Below are 17,917 nucleotides of genomic sequence, written 5' to 3' on the forward strand. Positions count from 1 at the left end.
GATGGAGTTGCTGGTCCCAAATGTGGTTACTAAATGATGACCACCTGTATAATCATTTAATAATCTTCCTATTTAAAAAGTAGAAGAATGGAGGTGCTATATCTTACAGAGAAGGAAGGACTAATGTAAATAATTCCTCTATAAAACTGTATGGGACATTGTAATATGTCCGTTAAACAAAACCCTTTCACTATAAAATTGGAGATTTTAATATCTGCACTAAAGGTAAGTAAAAATATTTCTGCTTCTTGAATACTTTTTGTCAGTGATATAAACATTTTCCTTGTAAGCTTTGATGAAACAATGCAAATTTTTATTTATTGTTTCAGTCAGTTGCATACATATTCATTATTCCCAGCATACCTCTTTTCCCAGTCTATCCATTGTTCTCCAGAAATTGATGTAATCTAGATATATGAAAGGGTTCCATGTGGAGGGAAAGATACCATACATTGAATAGGAATTTCCCTAAAACAGAAAAAATTAACAAGATATAACTGAATTGTTGATTCTTTCCTCTCATATTAGTCTTAAGTTTCCATATGTAATAATTAATTTGTAATTATAGTAATTGCAGTCAAATGTCTATTAGAAATACATTCATCAGCATTGTATATGCAAATCTAGAAATGAATCTAACACATACAGTAGTTACTAAAAAAATGAAAAAATGAAATGCAGATCTTGACTTCTTCATTACCTTTCTTTTCCAGATTGAGAAATGCAAATATAAACTAAAGTGCAAAGTAAAATTTCAACATTAACTTCACATTTTCTTTTACTGCTGTCCTTTTAATTCATTAAATTATAATTTACTTTTATCTGTATTGGAGAGAAAGACATACATTGAAAAAAGAGCATTGAACCCTCATACAGTTGTTATAGGAATTAAAATAAGTGTGGCCCCTTGAATGTTACCATTGCTTCAGAAAAATCAGTGCATTAATTTAGTTGGCTATAAATACATGTCTGATCATAAAGCAAAATTCTATGATTACATGTTTCAGTTCTATCTATAATCTCTCTCTCTCTCTCTCTCTCTCTCTCTCTCTCTCTCTCTCTCTCTCTCTCTATCTATCTATCTCTATCTATCTCTATCTATCTATCTATCTATCTAGATGAAACATGAATCATGTAATCATAGCATTTTGCTTTATGATCAGACATGTATTTACATTACAGATAATGCAGTTCATCACTTCCACCCTCCAATTACTAGGGAATTGGAGGGCAGAGACATCCTACACTTGCTGTTGAGTAGAAAGGAGCAAAGGAGTAGACAGATATACAAATGACTTGAGACAGAATTGCTGAAAAGCAAAACAGAGTTCTCTTTGAGGATTAGCTAGTTGCACAAGACAAGGTGCTTTTCTGATGTAGATTTTGTAAATTTTGTAAAACCTAAGCAGTATTTTTCTTTCTATTTTTCTCTCTATACTTTCCAGTTAAACTCTCTTTATCTCCATCTATTTTTCCTCTATTCTTCTTTCCTTCCTTCCTTCCTTCCTTCCTTCCTTCCTTCCTTCCTTCCTTCCTTCCTTCCTTCCTTCCTTCCTTCCTTCCTTCTTCTTTGAAACAAAGACTGTGCTGGAAGCGCTTCTCTCATGTGTTAAAAATCCTTTAAAGAATGGTCTATACCACACTGGAAAATAATACGACAAGCCATTCCAGCATCCTTATGACATAAAAATTCAGAAACAAATATACTAACCAGGGAAGCCAACAAATATTACATAAACTATGACAAAAGTCAATTTCCCTTTGCTATATGTCTTCAGATTTTTTTATAGTGTTAAAGAACTGAATGTCTAGCATTTTATAGATTCTCATTCAATTCATGTTGTTCATATATGAACACTTTTCTTCTGAGTCAAATGCAACTGCAAGCAAGAATTAGAAATTCATCAAACTTCACTCATAACATCAATTTAGCCTAGCCTTTTCCAAATCAATGCTTTCCAGAAATGTTGGAGTATACTCTCATCATGATGAAAGTTATAATCCAACAGATCTATCATAACTATATAAATGTATTACCAAAATAAATAAGGGTCCACTTATTCTAAAGAGATAAAGATTATTGGTATAACCTTCATACAGGCTTTCATCCAAAGAAGCTTGGTCACTTCTGGAGTGTCAAATGCATTTCTTCGCGGGCCGGATCAGCATTGTAGTTCTCCTCCGCGGGATGGCTGGGGTGGGGGTGGGGAGATGGGACAGACACCTCCTGCAGCATCCTGCCAGCCAAAATGGGGCAGGGGGCCTCACACAGCCCTCCCATGCCACATTTTGGCCAGCAGAGTGCTGCAGGAGGCTGTCCAGGCCAAAAACGAGATGCTGAGGGCCTCATGTGCCCCTCCCCCCACACCCCATTTTGGCTGCCAGAGGCACTGCGGGCCAGTCCTTTGCTATTTTCAGGCCATCCCCATGGGCCAGATTTAAGCACCCCACGGGCCGGATTCAGCGCACGGGCCTTGAATTTGACACCCCTGCTTTAAGATGTTCATCCAGCTAAAATAAGCAGCAACCAATAACACAAACAAGTCTGCTGATTATATTTTAGATCATAATCAATTTAAACAATGGTGTTATCTATCATATTACTGTATCTGGCCTGCAAAAATCTGGAAGAATTTTCTGTATCTTTCCAATGCCATCAAGTGGTCTTCTGGATTTTTAAAGCCTGGATACAAGAGCTGCAATTTATCCCCCCTTTCTTTTTCTACTCACAAATAAATCTATGAGTCCCAGTCTATAGTGGGACGATGTATACAGGATGTCTTAAACTCTGATTATGGTTGCTGTTGGGGACATTAATCATGCAACGGAAATCCAAAACCACAACTATTAAAATATAAAGTTTTATAAGAAATGGTATATATTTTAACATAATTTTTTTTGTTAAAACATCAGTGAAACCATACCACATGGTTTATTATCATTCTGTATCACACAAAGCTAAATACAGCATGCAATTGGAATAAATAAAGTCCAGCCTAAGACCTAAATCCCTCACAACATAATACAGTTATGTACTGTATGTTTCCAGAAGTAATCAGAGCAAATGTGATTCTCACCCTTGTATGTAGGAGGGTAGCCTCACGTACATTGACTTTGTAAGTTTCTATGCCAAGTTCTTTAGCCAGTCGCAGAATCCGATTCTGTGTAGGTCCCACATAGGATCCACCAACATCGACATACTTCACTTGCTGGTTCTGCCAAAACAAGAAAAATCATCAGAAATAATAATAGATGTTCCAATCACAGAACAAAAATGCTCAGTCAGGGTTCCGACCGATGCCCTAATTAAATCATGAGCCTCAAGCCAAACTTCAAAAGAAATCCAGTTATTTATTAGGAGCTTCATGTCGGCATGGACCAAGTGAAGCCAACTCTGACCTCACTTAATTCACACCCCGGCTCTGACCCTGTTTCCCCCTCCCCGCTAAGGTGTGTGATCAATCACATTATCCAACAAAGCAATTTCACAGGTTGTAGAGGTCCCTCCCTCCGGCCACTGTGGGTCTGCGTGGAGATGATCTTGACATGGTTGGCTGGAATGCGCTTTGTTTTGACTGAAGTGCAAGTTCCCCAATGCAGCTGCCTTGTTCGATTCCCCATCCCACTGTCTATGGCAACTTGAGAGCAGGTCAAGAATGCTTTGCGAGTTGCAAACTGACACGTTCATTATAAAAAGATAGCTAAAATTTACATTGGAGTCTTCAAGGTATGGCCTATGTTCTATATTATTAAATTAACTTAAACACACAGTTAAATGCCCCTCAGTTCTGCTGTTCCACCTCATTGTGGTGGGCATGTTCAATGGAAGGAGTAGTGAAGACCATTCGGAATGTATGACAAGAGTATATGTTCTCAGCAGGGTCACCCAAGGCACGGAGGACACTCCAGTTGCCCACCCAAAATAAGTAAGGACCTATATAGGGCAGCAAGTTTTTTTTAAAAAAAAAACATATGGCACGTATTAGCCAGGGATCACTGAAGCGGCTGGCTGCCTCTGTGAAATAATTTTTTTCAGGTGGTGTTACCTTACCTGAGGGACGCCTGAATGCCAGTAGGGCAGCAGTGATATAGGAAGATGCTAGGGGCAGACAATTACGTAGTGACAATGGCACCAATTCCTACTGTATGGGATAAGACAATGGTAAAACACTCCCGTATTTTTACTGAGTAAATCACATAGATGGAAAATATAAAATGCTTGACAATATAGTGCCAGATAATGGGCTGCTCAGCTCAGATGGTACTCAGTATGCTACTGTGAAATTTCTGAGGATCTTTCAGAGTACTAATGGTGTTTATGGCATGGCTAGATTAAAGCCCTTGGGACGATGACTTGCTCAAGTTGCAATACAGAACTATAGTCCAGGGAGTCCTCGCTTGCCAGTAGTAACTTAAGTCACCAAGTGTGGCTGTGCCAATTTAAAATTGCAGTTCCAGTTAACATGGTTAGGAGATTAGCATCTCTTTCCAAAATGTTGCAGACTAAAAATTACAAAACTTAATGATTGGTATTTTAACATTTGTTTAAAAAATTACTTACTCTAATGGTGAAAGTCCTTCCCCCAACTCTGTCACGAGCTTCTAAAACCACCACACTAAGTCCAGATTCAAACAACAATTTAGCTGCTGACATGCCTAAAATAAAGATGAATTCATTTTAATTATTTGTTTTACTGTCAAGATTATCACCTGAAATATTTATTAGCAGATAAGCAGCGCTTTCAAATTAACATCCAATCTATAGTAAACTGAATACACAACAATGTGTTCCTTATACATTTCAATTTTTTAATCTTTTCAACAGAAGTATTTTTACTCTGTTTTTAAAGACAGGTAGTCCTTGTATGGTGAAAATTGGAACTGGCAAATTAATTGTTAAGCAAAACAGTTGCTAAGTGAAAGATTACAATTTTAAAATTTTATTTCAGCTTTCCTACACTTTACAGATTGCAAAGATCATAAATGCAAGGATTTTTCACAAGCTTATTTTTTCATCTGGGTTGTAACTGAATGGTTACTAAATGAATCTGTCGACTACCTGTGTGGTGCATTAAATCTGCATACATGTGAACTTTTTATTAATATATGCATTTATTTAATCACTAGATCTACTATAGGCAATTTTCAGGCATTAAAATAACAACAAAATATATTTTATTTTAACAACAAAATTTTGATAACCAAAATCAAATTATTATATATATACAATTATACACACATACACACAGAGAGAAATACACACAAATCCCTCTGAATCTCCAGTCAGTCCCCAAGAAAAAAGCCAAATTCTAAATACTGTATTTTTCAGAGTATAAGATGCACCTTTTCCCCCCTAAAAGGGGGTGAAAATTTAGGTGCATCTTATACACCGAATGTAGCTCCGCCCATCTGGCCCCCACCCTTTGGCCTCTGCCTTGCAGCAGTTACCTCCTTGCAAGCAAACAGCAAGAAAAAACAGCTCCTTTCAGCTTCAGCACAGCCTAATTAGCACAAGTTGATTGGATCGGCCTCCCAACTCTCAGCTGATTTGCTCTCAGCTGTTTTGCACAGGGCTCTGCTGCTTGCTGCAAAGAGGTAAATTGCTGGAGCAGATTTTTTTTCCTTGTGCTAATCAAACTTTGCTGAAAACGAAAATGAAAGTAAAGCAGGCTGTTTGCTGCAAAATTGCTCAGAGGCAGAGGCAGATCTCTTTTTCTTGTTTTCCTCACCAAAAAAGGTAGGTGTGTCTTATACTCCGGTCGTCTTATACTCCGAAAAATATGGTAAGTATCAGGAAAAAAATCAATAGTTGAGTGAATTCTGACAATTAATTCAAAGCAATAATTTTGGAGGCAAGAGAGGTATCCCTTCCAGAATGCCTGATCAAATTTAAAGTCATGTTATCTGTGATCAAGTTCTCAAGGTTATTCTATACTAATGACTGAGCAAATTATTTGGATGGTTTGAGCAAATTATTATCAGTGTAAGAGGTAAGATCCATGCTGAATGAACTAGTTTCTACTATAGAATACAGACATTTTAAAAATTAGCAGGTAATTTGTATTCAGTACTACTTACATCCACAAATATTCAGCTTGTATTCCACTACAACTGGAAGTTCCTTTTCACATGTACAATTTCTAAGTCAAATATCCTCATCCTATACTTCTCCATTTGATTATATTTGGATATTTTATTAAATTCTTCCATTTCAATTGCATCTTAACACATTGTAAGCCGCCCTGAGTCTCCGGAGAAGGGCGACATATAAATCAAATAAAAAAAAAAAAATCAGAATGAAAAGATGCAATTGAAATGGAAGAATCTAATAAAATATCCAAATATAATCAAGCCTTATCTTTTTAGAACTCCTAGGCCACAACTGCTGCTTAATATGTTACTTTGTACTTCTTGATTATCACAAAGCACAGTAAATTACAGTACAAGCTGCCTATATCAATGTATCTGTTACATTAAATGTTTACCAAAGCCATGCACAAATTTGCTGTGATTTGCTTACACTGCTTCACTAATGGGAAACCTAATTACTTCTGTGTTTCACTGAGAAATGACATTTGGCAATAGCTCTCAGTTCTCATTAGTCAAATAGAAATCTCTGTGCAGAGAAGTTAATGCAGAGCTGCCAAAATAAACCAGATAACATTTCTTCTATACCCTCAGGGATAAATGTTCCAGCCCATGATTTCCTTTCCCAATATACAGTTGACTTTTAATGATATTTTGTTAACAACAAGAAATAGCAACTGAAGTGTACTTTTAGGTTTTTTCCCCAATATTTCTTCAAACATAAATCCAATTCTCAAAATCTTTCTGTTCTCAGAATTATAATTCCCAAGATCATATTTCCATGAAGACATAAGGAAGCTAAGAAGAACACAAGAATTGTCTGCAGAACCTTTGTGTAATACAGGTAGACCACATTTACTGACTCCCTCATGCAATGATCATTTGAAGTTATGATGGTGCCAAAAAATAACTTTGCAACCAAGGCATGCATTTGCAAGCTTCACAGAGACTCTTTCTTAATCATGTGTTCACCATTACAATCAATACATGTTGTCCTGGCCTTGGCCCATTTTTTCCCTTCTCCCAGAACAAAGAGATTGTTTAAACAAGTGATCTCTTCCTGAACTTTTCTACAGTATGCTTCCCTGAAAAGTGTTGGCCACAAGTTTAGAAGCTCAATTCCATTTCCCAACTGCTGCCTTTAACTGACAAAACTTTAATCACTTTAATTCCTTTCACTTATGTTTGCCTCCTAAACTGCTCAGGGCTCCAAGCATATTAGACAAACAATGGATGCTAGTGCATCTTTTCAATGTATATTCCTCATTTCAGGTCTGCTTATTCTTTTGTAATCTCTTCCTTTCCAAAGAATGTAAACACAAACATTAATTATCTTTCTTCTAATTATCACAGTTTTTGGATGAGCTGGTTAAAAATGTAAGCACAGTTGCAATCACATGATTTCCCCGGCAGTGACTATGTCACTTAGTAATTGAGTTGTAGTGTCAATTGTGGTTACTAAATGAAGACTACATGTATAAATAGTCACAAAGTTAAGCAACTGTACAGTATGTAATTACTTCAGTAGAGACAATTGCTTATCACACAGCAATAAATGAAGGTCAAACTCAATTTGACCTTTAACATGCACATTTCAAAAACTGGAAGGGAATGATTAATCTTATTTTCTTATCTGTGGCAATCTTAATGGCACTCTTCCTAGTAATAATTTATATTAATAATGGGAGGATTTTTTAAAAATGTAGTCAAAATATTTGACAACACTTTTAGTTTGGACATGAAGAGGCCACTGGTGAATAGATGTGATGATAATAAACATAGATATAAGACAAGGTTTGCTAAATACTTGGATCAGGGTTTAGATCCATATATGTTATTATACTGAAATTAATTCTGTCCCATGTTTCCAATTCTAAAGACAGCACTGGAAGCAATGAACATTGCTAAGAGTTACCTCCTGAGGTCCGGACCATCCCCACCCTATTGGCCTTCCGAAAAGCGGTAAAGACTTGGCTTTTCCAGCAGGCCTGGGGCCGTTGATCTCGCTCTTGTGATCCGGCGAGATCCGGCCATGAATGGTGTGAATGAGTTTTAATGTTTTTAATTTTTAAATGTTTTTTATAATGATTTTAAATGCATTGTGAGCCACCCTGAGTCTTCAGAGAGGGGTGGCATACAAATTGAATGAATGAATGAATGAATGAATGAATGAATGAATGAATGAATGAATAAATAAATAAATAAATAAATAAATAAATAAATAAATAAATAAATAAATAAATAAAAATACACTGGGGAACATCAAATAAAAGCAAATGTAAATCAAATCTTTAAAGCAGAAGAATAAATAGTTTCAATCCCTTTCTTTAACTACTTACTACATTTTGTAACAACAATAATATTGGTATTTAAAGACTGTCAATAAATGTCATAAGGCTACTACTAATAAAAACCTTCATAACAGTTTATCTGCCTCTGATAAGTCCCTATTAAACATCAAATGTGGTTTTTTTTTACAATGTGATTGTACAGGTTTTAAAAAACGATGACTGGTATTAATAGCTTATGTATGTGGGAAAATACAACTATTGGTTTCTAATGAGGAAATATATTGCAGGTAGTCCTTGCTTAGCAACCACTATTGGGACTGATAAACTGGTCACTAAGCAACATAGTTGCTAAATGGAAAATTACATCACCATGATTTTAAGTCCGCCTTCCATTGTGCTTGTCACAAGTGAAAATGCATGCTATTTGAAGTACACAAACAGCAATCACATGACCGAGGAGCTCTGTGATGGTCATAACTGACGAGATTGGTTGTAATGTTATAATAGCACTTCAGATGATTGATGCCCAAGACAGTTGTTATACAGGGACTATCTATATTGAAATATATTATTAAAGCTGGCTGGTTCTTCATGTCTGGCTTACTATCCTATGAATCTCATAAACTAAATTATAATGATATGCTTTCTGCAAATGTCAGTTTCTTTCCAGAGTGTATTTTCTTACTTTAACTAAGCTCAAACAGGTTTGGTTTGAAATGAACATACATAAGATTCCAGTTATAAACACTTAACTGTCCACTTTAAGCCTATTTACTTAAGCCTTGGATACAGGTTTTGCTGGAATACATCCAATATTTGACACATTGGCTCTTGAAATCATGCCAGAATCTCTCAAGCAAAAACATTTCTTTTCCTATGCTATGGGCAGAAGGAAAACCTGTTCCTAAAACTATCCTGAAAACCATCAATCAGTATCTCTGTACTTCTGGGCAACTATCAGACAAATGCAAATGTTTTCCTTGTGATCATCACCAGTAGGGTTGCCAGGTCTGCTTCCAAAAAATAGCGGACAAGTGGGGGGGGGGTTCTTGAAAAAGTATGTCCACTTATCAAGGGATGAATCGCCCTGCAGATGAACATAAACTTCTTCTAAGGCAGAAATTTCATCAAAGAGAGTGTTGGGTGGAAGTTCTTCTCACCATGGTGATAATAACCAGATGTTCGTCATTTCTTCTAAAGTTGGAGGATTATTGCGATCAATTAGATCGAAACAACTTAGCGTCTCATATACTGAATCAGTGAAATTATACCACTTTTCTAGGTACGCAATGGCTCTTTGATACACGTTGATGGCTTCTTTCTTGAACTTTTGCATGGCATTCTCAGGCAAATGTTTTTTACGTAAGGCAAATAAAACTTTCATTCCAAAAAACTGCTCATCGTATTTTTTTTGCAAAGAATCACGCAGCTTACACATGATAATGTGAAGATCACATGCAAGAATTTTCTTGCTTTCCAGCTTCAGTAGGGTGTCTTGCATTATTGACATGAAGAAGTGCGTGAAATATAAATACAATTCTGAAATTGTTGGTTCATCATCCTTTGCGAGTTCATTTTCCTGATCCGAAATAAGGTTCCAGATAACCTTATGGCACTCATCAGATCCAAGAGAAATAAAATACGATTTTAGAGGTATCCAGTTTAAAAGAAGTCTTTCGACCACTTTAAACAATTCTGACTCGCAAAACTCAAAAAATGATTTTAACTCTTCTCGTTTCTTCGCAGAATTCAAAAATTCGGCAAAAACCTTCAGCACTACATTTTCGATATCAAAAGATAACTGCTTTAATGCATTTTTTGCGCTGTTGTGTAAAATGTGATTATTGCAATGTGCAGCTACAATATTGTCATTTTCCAGCAATAATTTTTGGTAAACAGATTTGTTCACTCCATAATTGACCGATGCATTATCTGCTGAGTAAGCTGAAACATTATTTATTTCCAATTCGTTATCACTAAGAACTCGACACAGATGATTTTTTATTGATGTAGAATCTTCGAAAGAATCCTCATAAAAGTCTAAAATTTTCACACACAGTCCTTCTTCACAAGTAAAATATTGTGCAACAATGGGATACATTTTGCGATTTCCCTTGTTTGATGCATCAGTGGAGAGAGAAAATGGAATTCCAGTTTTAAGATCATTGAGAATCAATTCAATAGAAAAAGGATACAAAACCTCATTGACAATAGCTGATGATTTGGTTCTTCCACAAGACATCTTTTTTACAATTTCTGAATCATCAAAAATTTGCTTCATTAACTTAATACCGCAATCTTGAGCCAGGAAAGAAATATGGTGTTTGATCCCATGGTAAATTTCCGCCATTTCAGCTACAGTCACTTTCTCACTGAAAGAGGAGTCTTTAACAATGAAAAAAGAATTGATTCGCTTGTTGCTGGAAGCTATTTTCTCCTTATCTAAATGATTTTTTATGCTTGCATGCTGTGTGACAGCTTTTATACCTTTATATTCAATTGTGATAGATTTCTGACACAATTTACAGTAGGCCGTCATATTTGTTCTGTCGGTTTTGTTGTTGGTAATCCATGCAAAAGTAGCTTCCCAATCTTTGGTGTATTTGCACACTCCTCTCTTTCGTTTTAAAGAATTTGAAATCTCGCCGCTGTCACTCTCATCACTCGACGCCATTTTAGTCAGTCAACACAAGCTACAATACATTTTAAAAATGTGAACTGTACATAATTTTATAATATATTTTTATTTTAATCTCATCATTAATTTTTTCGGAGAATCGAGTTCAATGGATATTTGATCTTTGTCTCATTCTAACTTATGAAAAAAAAAGACAAAATGCGATTCTCCTATCTTTATTTTCTTAGACTGTACAGCTTTAGATTACGTACCATTTCATCATAAAGCTTTTGAATAAAAAAAATGTCCCCTATTTTGTGAAAAAAAATAGTGAACATAATGTGAAAAAAGCGGACTGTCCGCTCAAATAGTGGACACCTGGCAAGGGTAATCACCAGACATATGAATACTTCCTGGAATAAAAATAATTATCTTGCTCCTTAACCATTTTGCCTTTAATAAAGAAAAAGGCAGGAAGCACTTTTATTTCTCACTGTCACTAGCAAATCTGAGTAGCCACTTGCTTTGACAACAGAATGCTAAGGCAATATAGCAATAAGGGTCATTTGGAAAATTTGGAAAATCAAAGTCATCTTCATCAAATGAGAATGACTATCAGTAGTAATTATGAGCACAGATGAAAGTTTGTGTACCTGAGATTGATTGAGAGAGATGAATTCAATGTTCTTTTTGATGTTTTCAACCTCTAGTGCACAGAAATGATCACAGCAGCTTGACCATTATTAAAATTGTCTATGATTGAACTCAGATCCTTCTTCACTAGCATTAATCAAAAAGTACCTGCATTCAAATCTTCTCTACCCGAGACAAGGACTTGTTCTTAGGCTATTAAGTGCAGAGAGAGAATTAAGGAAATGTTATTAGGAAATAGATGAGAAGAGTTCTTCAGCAGTAATAAAAATGAAAATTTCTTTTTTTATCTTTCCTTCACAAACTGTTACTCCTTAAAGTTGTAACATTGAGTTGTGACAGATTTAATTTAATATCCAATTAGAAAACATACAATAATTGCAATTAATTAATTTTATTAAGAATGCTGGTATGTCAAAGGAACAATGTGGAGAAACTGAGGTTCCAATGTCATTTCAGCTATATTTCCTGTTCATCTTATTAGACTGTTGAAGAGACTATGAAGCAAATGCATGGGAACTTGGAAGTAATTGAGTGCTGAAAAGGCACCACATAGCTAAATACAATCCCACTTGTTATTAATAGAGATGATCCTTTTCTTCTAATACAGGCTTTCTTAGCCTTTAAAATATGCACTACTGGGAGACAGGGATTTTGAATTAATATAGCACCTCAGCCAACTGCAATTTCCTTCAATGAACTGATACACATGAGGAAAAGTAGGTGAGACTTCTCCCTGTCTTGGGGATATCTGAAATAGTATTAATTTTCCCGATTCTAATCTGCAGATGTTTGAGCTGGCTTTAGAAAAGGCCAAGAAAGAAAGAAAAATTGCTGATGCATGTTAGATCATTGAGAAAGTCAAAAATTTAGAAAAAGAACTCAATACATGTTTCATGGATTCTAGAATTGCAGGGCCATTGACTGGGTCAACAGTATCAAGCGTGGGATGTGCTTAAGAAACTGAGAATCCCAGAACATTTCATTGTATTCATGCAAAATTTATACTCAGGTAAGAAAGCTACCCTTTAGACAGAGAATGGTGAAATAGACTGCAGGTTGATAAAAGAGTGAGACAAAGCTGCATACTCCCCCCTTGCTTAGTCAACATATATGATGAATATGTATTAAGGGAAACTGAATTGGAAGAAGATGAGTATGGTTTTAAAATTGAAGGAAAAACATTAATAACTTGAAAGAGTATTGACATTTTTCAAGTTTGGTGTTCTGGAAATACCATGGATAGCCAAGAAAAAAATGGATTAATGACCTATTTAGTCCAGAGTTTCATTAGATGCACAAATGACCAGGGTCAAATTACCATACTTTGGAAATATTGTGCAAAGATCTAGCTCTTAGAAAAGGCAGAAGGAAAAAAAAGAGGACAAACAACAGCAAGAGGGATGGATTTAGTTTCAGTGGTGATGGGTGCTGGAAGACCTCAAGCACAAGGTTATGACAGAACATCATGGGGGAAAAAATCTATCGACGTGGTCATTAAGAGTTAACACTGATTTGATGGCACACAATCAATTTAGGCAAATGCCATTTTTCAGTATAAATTAATCTGTGATTGATTTTCAGTATTATCAAAGATATTGTAGGTTTACTCTCTGTTCTTATACAACACATTGTTCTATCTACCCCTTTGTTGGGATTTTCAAAAAAAAAAAAAAAAGAGAGAGAGAGAGAGAGAAAATGTACACTTTAATAGTCATTTAAAAATAAAATGTCTGAGTATACCTTTCTAAACAACTTTGGTTATTTATTTAGTGTTAAGAGCATACTTTTTTAAAAAAGAATTATTTTCCTTAAACATATACAATGGCAAAATAACAATTATTGAACTTTTTGGGTGGGAGGGACTAAACTCTAAATATGACGTTGGAAGGAAGAAAGGAAGGAAGGAAGGAAGGAAGGAAGGAAGGAAGGAAGGAAGGAAGGAAGGAAGGAAGTCTATACCATGAGTATACTTCACTGGTCTCTTTCAAGAGTGAAAAATGAAAACTGGGGAAATATCAAATAATACTATATTGATCCTACATCTAAAATGTAAACAAGTGGGGCATTCTAACTTGAATGTTTAGTGGAAAAACAGTCCTTTTTTTAAAAAAAAATAAAATCTAAACAGCTATAACTCTACTTAAAAAGTGCTGAAAGGTCCTAATACGTTTTTGTAAAATACTGTCTCCAGCATAGTATAGACATAGCCTGATCTTTCTTAAATAGTGCCTTATAATCCTTAATTGTTAGAAAGCAAACATTGTAAATAAAATATTAATAAAAATAAATGTTTGAAATAATTTTTTTCCTGCCTCCTATAGTAATATCCCATATTCAGCTATGATTCACTGCAAGAAAATTAAATCAATTTTTTTGCTGGCAGTTGTACACATCCCAAGTGTGCTCAAGACAACAAAGGACATTGCAACTTGCTCACATTTGTTCTGCCACGAGTCTGGTTTTGTTTCACTACATTTTACCTGACATAAACTCTGAACTTGCATTCCTCTAACTGCACATTTCTATTAAGTGCTGCGATCCCAAGTAAAGAAAAATCGGCAGGAAAAGTGGGAGGAGGCCGGCAGTTGGGGAGGTGCTCTGGAGATCTGGGCCGAGTTGCATAGTCCTCGCTGGCTCAGCTGATCAGCGGGCAGCAATTAAGGGGCTGAACCTCCAGGTGGTGACCTGGGAAGGGAAGGGCTGCCTCCTGTGCTGGCCATGCCCACCCCTTTACTAGGGCTTATTTTTGGGCATAAATATACACTAGGGTGTATATTTATGCCCACCCCAAAAATCAGGTTTGGCCTTATTTTCGGGACATGTCCTATTTTCGGGGAAACACAGTATATTTTATATAATATATTATTACTGTTTATGACTAGTATAGTAATAGTATTTATTACTAGCATTTATGACTGGCTTTCATTATTGTTAGAGAGCCCAACTTTTAAAATTAAAATATCACTATGTCTCTGAACAGTACATCTGTTTACTAGAGCTTTAATGACACTGAATTGTAGAATGGTTTTCCATATTCACTGATTGTGGCAATCTTCCAGAGTGGTGTGGTAGCCTAGTGGTATAGATGCTCACTTCCCATTCAGAAGGTTGAGAGTTCAATCCTAGGCTGCAGCAGATATTTCTCTCTTAGGGCACAAAGAGAAAATATTTGCTGCCAACTCCACACCTGGGATCCAGCTGTTAAACACTCAGCTCTGTTCAGTCACTCTGATTTTACACGAATTAAGGGATTAAAGCGATGTAAAAAGAAACTGATTGTGGCAATTTTCAGAAAATAATATTATGTTTCTATCCTGCTATTAAAATACAAAGTTGACAGTAATGTTTGTGATCTGGAGGGCTTATGGAAAATGATGAAAATTAAAAGCTGAAAGAGGATTAGTTAACTAAAAAGAATTTACAATTCAGTTTCAATGTTTTATCATTTTTTTGGAGGTTAAAAAGTGTTAGTAAGTTAAATTACTTTTAAAATTAACTTGAAAATACTTTTAAAAAACTGTTTAACTTTTGGGTGGACTACAAGCACAATTAATAAATAAGTCTAAAATGGACTCTCTTTAAAAATAGTGTGTCGAAAATTGTAAACAGTGCAATTCTATGAACTTTAACTCAGAGGCAATTTCTACCAAGTTCACGAGGATATACCCCTACAATGCACAGCAGCTTTCCTCAGTCTGTGGCCCTGTAGATGCACTGCAATTCAATTTTAGAATTTCCAGTCTGTACAGCTTGTGAAACTGAAGTCCAAGACATCTAGATAGGAGCATCCATAGCAATCGCCAGTGACTTTTCCTTTCATTGCTCTTTTAATAGTTTGCTCCCATTTCAATATTGCCATTGCTGACTTTAGTAAAACTTTATAATTAATAACTAAGAAACAAATAAAATAGAAATTCATTTTACTTGTTTGAACAGTTCTTCAATAAAAACTTTCAGAGCACTGCAACAGAAAACAAATATTTAAATAACCCACAAGGTCTGAATGGCACATGGGTTTTTCTTTGTTGCAACTATCATGTTTGAATATTTTTGAAAACATTATATAGGAGCAAGAGACAAGCAGAGAACAGTCTTTGTGCCTACACTTAGTTTTTGCAACCAAAGGCAGAGGTAACTCAACTCTGACAGTACATTTCTAAATGACACCTGTGATTCTCCTGAATGTTTCATGAATTTGATACGGTCAAAGGAACAACTCCAGAAGAGCATAGGATGTATTAAATGAATTTGTAGAAAGAGGTCTGGTAATGAAATATATGTTAGCAAACATGTTTTATCTCAAACTGCAAGAATGTGTCTTATATATGCTATTCTTAGATAAAGAAAAAACAAACTCTATAGTTTTCCTGAAAAAAAAATGTACCAAGACAATATATTTAAGATATGTAAGAGTCCAAGAGTCCAAGGTAAAAGATAAATGAAATCAAACGGCCCAGTAGGCAATTCACACTTTGTATTCTCTCAATCTGAAAGAACTTTGGCAAACCTCCCCCCCCCTTTTTTTTTTCTGGCAACATTCCTGCAGTTTTCTGGCAAGGTTTCAGAAACCGTTTGCCCTTGCTTTCACCCTAGGGTCGAAAGAGGGTGCTTGACCTAGGTCACTCCAGCTCGCTTTATGCCCAAAGTGGGACTAGAGCTCGCGGTTCAATTAACCACTATACCAGACTGTCTCTGTACCTCGGCAATCCAGCAGAAGAAAATCCTGTCCCTGCGATCTGGTCCTGAAATCTATCCTCCGTTGTCATCCTGACCAGAATTTAAAAGCAAAACAACACAACATATAACGAAACAACACGAGCGAGCGAAGTTCCCAATCAGGCGAGCGCCCGAGTCGCAGATCTGCTCGCCTGAGCCCCCCGTCCAACTTGACGGAGAACTTTGCCGCCTGTTGAGACGGGGAGAGAGAGGGCGTCGGGGTCAGCAGAAGGTGCCGCGGAAGCTCACTGACCTGAAATGCCTCCCCCAACCACGATCACGTCGTAGCTCATAGCTGCGCTATCGGCGGGGGCGACTGCCGTGTCTTCCATGCCTCTGGGCTAACTTTGCCGTCAGTTTTGGGCGTCAGACGGCGAAGGTGCTATTTTCTCACTGGCCAGCTGGGCGGTGCAGCAGCACATTTCCCAGCTGGGTCTCCTGCTGAGACGCCCCGCCTTGCCCTGCCAATCATCTCCGTTAGAGATTAGGAAGCTGGCTGTGGAGACAAATCGGGCGAGGCAAGGGCTGGAACGGGAGGAGAAGTGCGCAGGTCGGAAAGGGCGGGTTGCGTACAGTCGAGAGCCGGGAGGAGAAGAAAGCGATGATATCCAGATTCATCGTGGCGAGAGGCAGCCCTGCTTCCTGCTCGCGTTGGCCAGGTGATGGCAGGTCACCTGGGAGAACACAATGCGTGGGAATTCATTATTCCATCTTGAATCTTCCGAGATCACCTCCGCCGAATGGGTTGATGAAATGGATCAAGGCATTGGGGATTGCTGGATAGCTGCAAAAACCAGACAAATCCCAGGATAATTCAGCAACGAACTATTAACTTTATGTGGAAGCTAAATTTTGGTCCCAGGTTTTTTATGTATATGGCAGGGGTCTGCAACCTTAAACACTCAAAGAGCCATTTGGACCCGTTTCCCACAGAAAACAAAACACCGGGAGCCAGTAATTTTTAATAACCGGTGTGACTGGGTGGATGTGGCCAACTTGAGGTCACTCACTCCCACCCAGTCTTATGAACACACCCAGCCGGTCATTAGGGCAGAGAACTGCTTGTTAAATTATTGGCCCCGCCCGGCACCGCCTCACCCCACCCCTCCCAGCCAACTCTTGCCACACCTGGCCTCAGGTGTGTTGTTCACCTCTGTCTTTCTGTCTCTCTCTTTCTGTGTCTCTCTCTCTGTGTGTGTCTCTCTCATCAGGGGGAGTGGGCCAGGGTTGCATTGTGGCTCCGCATCATAATGGGCTTCAGGAGGAGGTGGGGACCCCATCTCCCCCATTGTGAAGTGCACTAAATTTCACTGTGAGGTACTGTGAGAGCAGCAGGCAGGCCATGGAGGCAGCAACAGCTCTGAGCCTGAAGCAGCGGGAGGCAAGGGCTGCCTTGAGCGCAAATGTACCGCAAAGGCGGCCAAATGCTGTTGCCGCGCAAAGGCAAGTACAGGGGCGCTTCGCTTCAGATTTGGAATATGGAGTGAGTCTCCATCCTCCGCTGTCGCCCTTACCTTTTCAGGCCAGGTGAGGAATGACTGGGAGGGGAGGG

General features: G+C 37.4%; 1 protein-coding gene across 2 annotated transcripts in view; it reads right to left on the bottom strand.

Moving 5' to 3' along the window:
- Window positions 1–17,153, bottom strand: part of LOC117669427 (amine oxidase [flavin-containing] A-like) — a 56,015-nt gene extending 38,862 nt beyond the window's left edge. The window contains exons 1-5 of one of the 2 annotated variants that reach the window (XM_087871272.1): window positions 16,619–17,153; window positions 16,348–16,416; window positions 4,562–4,656; window positions 3,078–3,215; window positions 364–468 (exon numbers count right to left, since the gene is read on the bottom strand). In XM_087871272.1, the coding sequence (XP_087727398.1) occupies window positions 364–468; window positions 3,078–3,215; window positions 4,562–4,654 (336 nt within the window). In that variant the 5' untranslated portion in view covers window positions 4,655–4,656; window positions 16,348–16,416; window positions 16,619–17,153. The remainder of the gene's footprint in view (window positions 1–363; window positions 469–3,077; window positions 3,216–4,561; window positions 4,657–16,347; window positions 16,417–16,618) is intronic. The other variant, XM_034423864.3, reaches the window with a different exon arrangement.
- Window positions 17,154–17,917: the final 764 nt, after the last annotated feature.

Source organism: Pantherophis guttatus, chromosome 5 (genome assembly GCF_059756535.1).
Source record: "Pantherophis guttatus breed Tessera chromosome 5, ASM5975653v1, whole genome shotgun sequence".
Classification (NCBI taxonomy): Eukaryota; Metazoa; Chordata; class Lepidosauria; order Squamata; family Colubridae; genus Pantherophis; species Pantherophis guttatus.